General features: G+C 42.6%; 1 protein-coding gene across 1 annotated transcript; it reads left to right on the forward strand.

The window, feature by feature from the left end:
- Window positions 1–673: 673 nt before the first annotated feature.
- Window positions 674–886, forward strand: LAESUDRAFT_662683 (uncharacterized protein; the record flags this gene model as incomplete). Its single annotated transcript, XM_040905007.1, has 1 exon — window positions 674–886. A coding segment is annotated over one exon (213 nt), but the record flags the coding sequence as incomplete, so codon positions are not given.
- Between the last annotated feature and the right edge of the window lie 10,646 nt (window positions 887–11,532).

Raw genomic sequence — 11,532 nt, forward strand, 5'->3', positions numbered from 1 at the left:
ATTACCTTGATACCTGGTGGGAGATTGACTCTGTTCTGGCTGGTTCTGCACCTGAAGTCAACAGGGACCTGCATGGTGGCCTCAACCAAGTTTCAGATAATGAAAAGCTCTTCTGAGGTCACTCTGAATATTTCAACACAGTTTGATATCTTGCAGTTCTGCCAAGGTTCATGACATTCTAGGGGATGGGATTGAATGCCCAGGAAGGGAGGGTATCAGAGCCCTTTAGGGATGTGACTGATGGCCTCACCCATGTTTCAGATAATGTAAAGCTCTTATATATATTACACATTACATAATTTTCCATCACTAGAAAAGATGAAGCACATATCTACAGCCTGTATTTTGCTATGTTTCAGTCTTCATCCTCCAATTTATCATCCACCTTCATTGTCACCACTGCAATGTAGTTGTGAATGTAGAACATGCTTCCATTTATTTATAGGACTGCAGTTGATCACTTTGGAAAAAGTCCTCTGTTAAGTTAGGTTCTTCAAAAAATAGAAAGATTTCAGAATGGCTTAAAAAAGACTCTCTTTGCATGCCAGAGCTGCAAAGAAGACTGGTCAGAAGATATGTCTTTGTCAACATCCCTAACTTCTGAGCATTTATAACAAATCAGAAGCAAATTCAACTAAATTCTGCTATATGCATTGAAGAACAAGGCATAACATATCACTTGTGTGGTATTATTTACTTTGGTAAGTTTCATTTTACTGCAATGATTGCTGACATTAATGGTAAGACACAGTACAATGATGGAATTGTTACAGATAATGCTTCAACATCAGAATACCCTGTGAGGATGGCACACCATACTCTCCTCAACAAAGCACATAGCAGATTTAGCTTTGTAGCAATCTACTCTAAACTCTGCTTAACCTAACCTTCAATAATGAAAACACAGTCTGCTACACACCATTGCCTTTCAACTGTCTTCTTTGCCATAAAATAATTTCACTCTAAGTATAGCTGCTTCTCGAATAATCATACCATCCTTGATTTCTGGCATAGAGACTGATATTTCAATGGGGATAACAATATGTTCCCCTCAATCAATATAGTGAATATCATGATGAACTTATTAAAGTCCATTATAATGAACATCAGGACCTCAGAAATTGTTCCTGCCAGAAATGACCCTCTTACCCAAGTGGTACTCTTCCTAAAGGCTAGAGGCAAGACTATTGAGAGTGGGGATGCATCATCATTGAAGGACATATAGAGCTGTCTCTGTCATCTACATCTGAGACCACTTTGAAGGGCAGCACCTACAACAGTAAAGGGAAACAAAAATGATTTATCGCAGTCTTCTAACACTATGAAGGCTGGCTACACCATTCATTTTGAGCATCACAGGTGCCATGTCATCTCCTCTCGAGACACCATCATGTTTGTAGCCATCAAGCATAACAGTCTATACCCCTTACCCAGATCACCAGTCTCATCAGCACCTGTGAAGGAGATAGCACTAACAGTAACATTATCACTTACTGAGTTCCATTGCCACATGGCCCATGCCCATGCCCCTGCCCTAAAAAAGATGGTTGAGGCTAACCTCATCACTGCAGTGTGACTTGAGAACACAATGATCGAATTCTGCAAACCCTGCATGAAGGCAAAGCAGAGTCGTAAGTCATTATTGAAGGCATGTTCAAGCCTGCAAGTGACTGCAGATGGTCAGCATGTGCATATGGACATGTGGAGAAAGGTGCCAGTGAAGTTACTGGGTGGGAAGAAGTATTATGTCTCCTTCATTGATGACTACTCAGATGAGGAAGTCGTATGCCCTATCACCTGCAAAAGTGACATTCTCACATGCTACAAGGCCTATAATTTATGGATGAAGACTCATTGTGGTGTGACAGCCATCAAGGAACTGCAGAGTGACAATGGAGAAGAATACATGAGTATTAAGTTTCAGGCTTATCTAAAGAGTGAAGGTATGCTGATATGCTTGTATGCCACCTTCCTGTGGTCTGTGATCTGGCAGTATCACTCACTTCATTGTGGAGTGAGGTGAGTATGAACCACTCTGCTCTGTCTCTGATGAGCATAATGGTACAAGGAGATGACTCTTTTCTGAAGGGTGTGAAGCCCACAGGTTTCTTGTGACTGACTCAGGGGATGCAGGTGCATAGAGTGGGTTGGGATACAGTAATGGGAGTTGCATTAGATGAGTGTAACTGATAGGTGCATTACAGAAGGTTTTGCTTGGCTGACTGATCTAATGACTAGACTATGACCAGGTGCTGGCTTTGTTCACATGCATGATACCACTTCAGGGGATGGGTGTCTCACATCACATCAGCTGAATGCTTTGAATTGATCACAGATGTGGCTTTGACGTCTAACTCATGATTACAAGTGTTGTACAGCATTAACAGTGATCATAAATGGGATGGGTGGCTATTGTCACAGATTTTCGCCACAAAGTCCGCACGTGACTTTTCTCACACCACAGATCACGTGCTTCACCAATATCTCATGCCACTCAGCCACAGACGTGACACGTAGAGATCAGGTGATAGTCCACATCACATGTTATGGTCCAGACCCGTGGATGATACGATCGGACCTGTCTATTCCAGGATACAATAGAGGCATCCATTTGGGAACAAAGGGAACAAGGACTATTGTTATGCATCGACCTTCCACTTCCTATTAGTTTAGCCAGAAGCCTAGATAGGTACGATGTTCACACCGGAGAACAAAAGGGAAACCAAGATAGGCACGATGTGCACACGCATTACTGCGGCAACCATCGATCTTCCCACTTATTGTTCTACTTCCGGACATCCTATTGTTTCATGTACGGCCATTTGCTTATACCTGTAGATAGGTAGCTTAGGTAAGATAGCCCGCTGTACGTGTATATAAGACCAGCCATGTAGGGAACGAAACCTCAGATTGTTTCTCCTCGTCTACTACCTGTAGCACTCACTGAGCTCACCAGCTCCTTCATATATCTCTCACCCCTTCCTGCGTCTGCCACATCGACCAAGTAAGTCAGCAGGCTCTTGCGCCACATAGGGTTCAGGGGGATACCTTTGGGATCAGGGGGATCAGGGCGGCACGTTCCACGTGACTGTCCCTTTTTAGTCTTTTTGATCTCTTGTCCGGTGTTACTGTGACATTTATGCAATTGATTACAGGTGGTGTACGATGCTAATGGATTGATTGCAGGTATAACTAAGTGGATGAAGCTTGATCACAAGTGCTGTCTTGGGCACCTCACTTCTACTCGTGAAAAAAAATGCTTAACTTGGTGTTCTTTAGCCTATTCTCAATACTCTATAGCTCTCATCCACTTGGTACGTTCATGAGACCCACTCTTTTTTACAGCATGCTGCTGATACTTCTTGTGCTTTCTATAGATGCCCTGTGAACTGATGAGATGGATGGTGATCACTATACCAAGTCTAGATGATTACCTATATCTCTAGACTTGTGGTATAGAGGTCTCACAGTGCAGTCTTCATAAATGCAGAGCTCATTGATGGTTGACTGTCACGGCATCTCATAGATCCTGCCAAAAGGCAAGAAAATGGCTGCAAGGTGCTAGCCATGCTCAGTGACCTGCACATATACCAAAATAAGGGTCTGCCACAAAGAAAAGGCATGCAGTGACGTGCAGCCTGCAAAAGGGACTTAAAGGGCCCTTAGCCTTATATCACACAAAGAGGGGATGATGGCTTGTAAAGCTGCATGAAATAGATGAATGAAACTGGGGATACCCAGCTTCCTCATAGGTACTTATATACATATAGGGCAGGGCCCCTGACACTGTGCTACTGTGAGACCTTAGATACCTACATGTGAACGTATTGTCAGAACTAGTAATGGTTCTGGACTTCACCATGACAACTATCTAGAAATGGCCGTGGTCCATTCATTGAGACAATTGCTGGAAAGTGGTGCCACTATGTGAGTGGCTGAAGTGGTGCCACTTATTGAGTGGCCAATGGGGGTTCTGCCATAGCGCATATTCTAATGCTGATGCTACTATTTAGCAGCAAATTGGGTGCTTGCTAGCTTGATGGTCCAATGAGCATGGGTAAGCCTATTGTGGGCCAAAGAGTTTCATTCTGGGCAAGTGGCCTGGTGTCACGTGATCAACGCCTGATAACTTCTGAATAGAGCAAGTGACCAGTGTCACGTGACTGGGTGGCTGAATCATGGGCACTTGGTGGTCATGTGGTAGACACAGCCATATCTCCAATGTATATGGCAGTATTGTGCTGTTTGTCCAAGTATCCACTTTGTGATTCCAATATGAAGGTTGGTGTCTGAATCACCACTTGTGGTTGCTGAATGATGACTTCAATGGTGCAAAAAGAAAGGTGCCACCTAATACTGTGACATTGACAGATGGCAAAGCTTTAGAGCACAGTGTTTAGATAAGATTAAGATGTGTAGAGGATAGTGGATAGACTGAGATAAGTATGAGAGAGTTCCTGCCACCTGATGCCACTTGTCCCCATCGCAAGCCACAGTCAGGTTTATATACTGTACTATGATGAACAGCTCATTGCTGAACTGCATGTTACTATGAAAAATGTCTAAAACAGCTTCTAGTAGCTGGATCTGTACCTGAAACGTGTTTCACAATTCAAAACATATTTGAATAAATGCTTTCCTGATGCCTAAATGTCCTCCCTGCTTCTGGTGATTCATTCCATGGTACGACACACTTGTTCACATCTGTTGACCTGCTCCTTCTAGACCCCAGGTCTTTCTCAGACATTGACTGACCCTGTCAGCCCTGGTCATAGATGTGAGACTTCCAAATGAAAATGAATCTTCTGTTGCCTTGTGTTGAACACATTTTGCAGTGTCAGCAACGATTACTATGAGTGGGAGGCAAAGGATGATTTCATCCATATTCCATGACTAGTTGCTGCCCACTCCCATTAATGCACCACCACCAGATCATGCATAACTTCCCACAAGAGAATGACAAGGCTGAACACCTTAATTAGACACTTGCTGAGCACTTCCACACATTGCTCTTCAATGTGGACCTCCCCAAGTTCATCTGGGCTGAGTCCATAATGCATACTATGTGGCTTCACAACTGCATCATAATACAAAACACCCCCAACTTGACACTGCATGAATGCACTACAGGACAGGAGCCCCATCTTGACCTGCTCCCTTGATTCAGTTGCACCATGTAGGTATGCATCAATGTCATTTCAAAACTCAATCTGAAATTGAGTCAAGGTCATTGAGTTTATTTGAGACACACAGCAAGGACCATCACATGTACTGTGTCAACAAGTGCAAGATCTCCATCAAACATGATGTGTGATTCATCGAGGAAAGCACACCCATTTCTGTCAATGTTCAGCTTGAGGGGAAGCTGAACATGGCCAAAAGTGACCAGAATGCACCTACGAGCACTTCATCCCAACCTCCATTAAGCTCTACCTCTGCCATGACCACTGCACCACCCAACCCTGTCTGACTGCCTACATCCATCCTGGATGATAGAAGCACTGAAGCCTGCAGAACAAGTGAAGCGGGTGAAAAGTCTTATGGGCACTAATGTTCAATAAGTATGTAAAAGAAAATACCAACTGATAGGTGAGAATGTAAGTCAATACTTAGCCTTGATATTTCAACACTCCCCCTCAAGCCAGGTAAAGTCCGAGCATTTCAGCAAACTTCTACACCTTCTGACAAGTCAACATCTTGGTAAGAAGGTCAGCAACCATGTCAATGATCAGGCAATACAAGATGATGACATGCTCCATGTCGATAACCTTACAAATAAAGTGATATTGAATGTCAATATGCTTTGTTCATGCATGAAGGAGTCCACTCTAATTGTCAGTGTGTAATGATGTCAGTTCCATCAGAGATAAGGTGAGTTCTGTGAGAAGTGCATGTAGCCACAACAGCTCATGTGACATGCCAGATGTGACAATGTATTTGACCTCTGTGGAGGACAGAGCAATGAGAGGTTGCTTGTGTGAAGACCAACTTACAGCTCTTCTGGAGTAGAGAAAGGTGTAGGCTGAGATGAAGTGGTGATGAGCTTGTGAGGTCCAGTTAGCATCCATGTAGCCTATGAGACTGTCAGTTGTCACACTGAATGTCAAAGCCAGGTCACATATGCCTTTGAGGTAGTGCAGCATGCATTTTGTGGCATCCTAATGTGCAGACACTGGGTTAGCCATGAAGTGCACCAGAGTCAAAGTGATGAATGCAATGTCAGGACATGTGCTAATAGCAGCATATATTAGGCTCCTGATGAGCCTTGCATATGACTTGCGAGCCATGTGCATGCAATCTTCATCTGTGAGCTCGATGTCAAAGAGCTTGATGTGAGGATCCTTTGGGACTGTCAGTGCATAGACATCTGTTATGCTGAAATGATCGCGAATCATGTTGATGTATGCAGCTTGCGAGAGCGAGATTGTGGGGTGGTGCAGTCATGGTGGATCTCAAAGCCTAGTAGCCATCATGCTTCACCCAGATTGACGATCTTGAACCATGCAGTGAGCTCCCACTTGAGGCCAGTTATGGTGGCCTTCATGTCTGTGACAAGCATGCAGTCATCGACATGTATTCCAATGATGATGATGATGTTGGAGATAAAGGTGAAGAACACACCAAAATTGTGCTGGCTTTGCTGTAGGTCCAGGTGGACAAACAGCTCACAGATCTTGATGTACCATTGCAGACCAGCCTGTTTGAGGCCATATAGTGCCCTGAGTAGCTTCCACATGTAGTTTTCAGGTCCAGGAACTTTGAAACCTCATGGCTGCTTTATGTAGATCATCCTGTCGAGCTCACCATTTATGTAAGCATTTTTAAAGTCAATCTGGTGAAGTTTCCAGTCATTGGTGGCAGCAAGCATGAGGTCCTAGTGATGCAAGTCATACTGTCAGTGATGCCATCTGGTTGAAGTCAATGCCCAGGATCTGTGAGAATCCTTGCCCACACAGGCATCCCTTGTATTTTGCAGTCTCATTGTTCTCATTGTGCTTCCTGCAAAATAATCATATCAATCTGATGATATGCACGTTCACCAGCTTTTTGACTAGCTCATAGGTTCCCATCACCTCAATCTTTGCCAGCTCCTCCTGTATCTCCTCTCATCATTGTTTGTATTCAAGCTCAGCCATTATCTCTCAATACAATGGAGTGTTGTCAGCCATGGCTGCCAGTGCATAGAGGGTTTCTCCCTCACCATCACATTCATTGTCTGACTGTTTCTGCATGAGCTTCACATGCTTGAGAACACTCCTTGGAATGTGCTATGTGCCGCATCCACTGATGGTGCTGGTATCTGGCTGTAAGTCATGTGCCCATTCAGATGGCTGACATATGCATTTAGAATGTCTGGCTCCTGGCTCAGGCATGCTCTCCGACTTGGTTGTCAAACTCTCTGGCTGTGATGGCTCAGTGTTTGTGTTTGTTGACTCATTAAGGAACTGAAGCCCTGTGAGTACTGATACGGCCTTGCATGAAAGTAGCTTACATACTGATGTACTGTAGTTGACTCTAAATACATACTAATACAGTCCTTCTATTATCAAGGAACTGAAGCCCTTTGACTCTAGCATGTGTCCTCTCATCCACTCATTTTCCATCCACCAACAATGTGTACATTGATTGCAATTTACCTTTAGAGAATATTGTCTGATTAATTTATAAGCTATAACTACATCGAATATTGCTGTGTATAATGTGCTGTTTATACAAGACCATGAGTGCACCTTCCATATAAAATTGTACTGTGATGACAAAAAGATGTATGGTCTTTATTATCTATAACTAGTGGGTGAGTGTTTACACAGAATTTACAAGGCCACATTTCAGTTTTAACTGCATTTTTAGATGGTTGAGATCACAATCCATGGAGCAGAGGGAGCATTTGATATTATCAAAGTGCATCAATTATAGCAACAGTGAAAATGTTGGACCATTTGAGTATGCTGACATTGGACGCATTGAGCAATTAGGGAGAGAAACGAGCACTGTGTAAGTGTTTTACAGAGTTCTTTACTGTGAGTTGCTTTATTGACAGCTTACACAGAATATCCATCTGCTATGTTGATCCTTGACAAAGTGATTATTTCAATCTCCTTTGGCAGAAAAAGCATGCAGGCAAAAGTCATAAACTCTCAGAAAAATGCCATGCAGCTATCACTATGACAGAGCATCACCAGATAGAAATTTCTACTCAGCAATCCATGGAAACATCACATATATCACATTTCATTGTTGCTGAAGGTCCTGTGCACAAGAAGCTGTGACGTTCTGCTGATCATGATATTGTTTCAGCTAGAGGTAGAATGAACTGCCATCTGCAGTATGGGAGCATGCATAGATAGTTTTCTACTTCTACATGTGTTTGCTTATGCCTGAATGTGGGAAATGGAGAGCAAAAGATTTTCCATGCATTTATGTTGGATGTTATTGGATAAAGCAGAAAAATATAACCACAATGAATATACAGCCCCATGCAGGTAACTGGTGAGAATGCTTAGAAATTATGGAAAAGTGAATTGCATAGCTCATACATTTATTCCAGTCTTGTGTGACTCACAAAATGAACCCAAGCCATATTTCAGCTCTTGTAAGGCCATTTTGAGCCTTCTCACACACCATTGCATTTTGGTCAAAATGCATTAGAATTGTGAAGGAGTAGATGAAATGGCTCATTGAGCCATTCAAGCCATGTTAGCCTTCTAACATGGTCCCAAGCCAGATTTCAACTCTTACAAGGCTACCCTGAGCCATCATACTCATCTGGACATGCTTACTTCTTTTTCATTGTGATCAGAAAGTCTCAGAGATGTGAACAACTAGATATAATAGCTCACAGACAATTATAGCCTTGTGAGCATCACAAAATGGGACCAGGCCAGGTTTCAGCCCTTGTAAGACAATTCTGAGCCTTCTTACATAGCTCAAAATAGCAGAAATGGTGCAGTAAGATCAAGATTCATGGAATTCTGAGAGAGGGGATTAAAGGGTTGAGGAGCCCACTGTTGGGGCTTAGGCCTACAAACATTGGCCGTACTGCACAATTTCTGTTCCATTATCTCAAACGTGGTTTGGGCAATCTTTCAGAGTCTCAAAGTCTTCTGATCCTCTTTCTCAACATTCAATCGCCTCCCTCAGAATCTGATGAACCTTGGTGATCCTGTCTCAAGTTTCATATAATGGAAAGCTGTTGTGAGACCCCTCTGAATATTTTGACATAGCTCAAAATGGCAAAAATAGTGCAAGTATGCATGTAAGGTGAATGTCAAGCTGTAAATTCAGTTAAAATTCATAGAGCTCAAGCACTCACAAATTAATATGGTTAGTGCTGTTTGATTCACTTGCAACATGGATGTCAGGACATCAACTTCATCCTGGTAGATATATAGCTAAGTGTGTAGCAGTCAATTTGCAAGTCACGAAATGTCTGAAAACCTAGTGAGGCAAATTCAATACAGATGCATGCCACAGACATGTCTCGCTTGAGCATGCATGGCATTATAACACAATGTGTGCATCAGCCACAAGATCATCCCCTCTGAGATTGACTCTCTTTGTAACAATCTTGCTGCTCTGAGCTACTTCCTTCACTCTGACATGTAATTTTTCTGTTGTTCTCTATCATGGCAGTCTACAGAGCCATCAACAAGCCTGCCAGTATAATGCTACAGTATATGCTTGTGTGCCACCACTTTTCAAATACAGAGCCATTGAAGAAAACCTCATCTCACTCCCCTTCCTTCAAAGGGACAGAAGCCATGCACATCACTTATTCATGAAGGCAGGCAGGTGGACATGATAGCTGTGCTCACTCTGAATACTCACCACAGTGTGGGGTGTGGCAGGCAGGCATAAGAAGTATGCAGGGCAGCCAATTCATACTTGGTGTGCCTGAATCTGTGAGGCAGTGCAGTGTGTGTGTCAGACCATACCTTTCCTTTATCTAATCTAATGCAGGCTTTCATCTGCTTTATAGTCTTTCACTTCACAAAACTTACCAGTTTTGCCACAATTGTAGCCATCACCTCCCCACATTATATGTGCCCCTTCTTCTCTCCCTCGATGTAAAGCACATCAATAACATCTTAACTTCAAGTTTTCTAGGGTACACAATGGTGACATGGGTCAGAACATCTTGTTCACTGAAGCTCATTGAACAAAACATGCTGCACAGATGAAGTCCTTCACATGGGAGGACTGATAAATCAAGCACATGATGAATGTGCATGAGGTCGAGATGAAATGGATGATCAAGTGTATGTCTGCTGTCAGTCACTCTTATTCGACAAGGCATGGCTAATGCTTTATATGCAGCTTGCTGCTTTTTGCTGATATGAGTATGCATGCCAATTCTGGTGTCTGTGACATATTTCTTTGTGTATATGATCCAGGAGGATGTGTTAATAGTTGTGACCACATTCACGGTGAGTAGTCCATTGTAGGATGGGATGAGTAGGATGTATGCTAATAAGAGGCTGGTAGGCTATTGCACTATTTAATATGATCAGGTAAGGGACTACAAATTAGTAGCTGCTTGATGCTTAATTTTCTTCTACATTTAAAGGTCCTTTGAATGTTATCCTGGCATGGATTGTGCAAATTCTGCAGGTTTGTTGAGCCATAAGTTCATATGTTGTGATTGCTCACTGGCATATCAGGCCAGCATGGCAATGAATCACAACTTACCTCGATAAAGATGAGCTCAATGGACAGGTGTCTACCCTCAAGCTCAGGCCCATGCAGCCTACATTGAGTGTAGAAGAAGGCCTCAGCATTGTTAACGAGATGTTCATGCAAAATGAGGTCTTAGTCACTCTATGTTCACATGCTTTTGGCCATGGCTTATTATATACACTCATTGAATAGTAGTTTTACCAGTAATTTATGTCAATAAAATGTCATTCTGATGTTTGTACAAACCAACAGGTCTGATAATATATAATCTGTCTGAACATTGTTCATCGGACTTCTCTGAGGTTACAGCCAATTGCCTAAACAGATGATCATTTCCTGTGCTATCTGTAGATTTTCTGAGCTCATGTAAAAAGGTAGGCTGATCAACTCACTGATGGGCAGCTGATCTGGGATGGTGGGGTTAGTCAATTATTTAGAGGTCTCTGATCTGGATGAATAACTTGGGTAAGAGGGTCATTTCTGGCAGGAACCATTTCTGAGGTCCTGATGTTCGTTATAATGGACTTTAATAAGTTCATCATGATATTCACTACATTGATTGAGGGGAACATATTGTTATCCCCATTGAAATATCAGTCTCTATGCCAGAAATCAAGGATGGTATGATTATTCGAGAAGCAGCTATACTTAGAGTGAAATTATTTTATGGCAAAGAAGACAGTTGAAAGGCAATGGTGTGTAGCAGACTGTGTTTTCATTATTGAAGGTTAGGTTAAGCAGAGTTTAGAGTAGATTGCTACAAAGCTAAATCTGCTATGTGCTTTGTTGAGGAGAGTATGGTGTGCCATCCTCACAGGGTATTCTGATGTTGAAGCATTATCTGTAACAATTCCA

The sequence above is a fragment of the Laetiporus sulphureus genome (genome assembly GCF_001632365.1).
Source record: "Laetiporus sulphureus 93-53 unplaced genomic scaffold LAESUscaffold_52, whole genome shotgun sequence".
Taxonomy (NCBI): Eukaryota; Fungi; Basidiomycota; class Agaricomycetes; order Polyporales; family Laetiporaceae; genus Laetiporus; species Laetiporus sulphureus.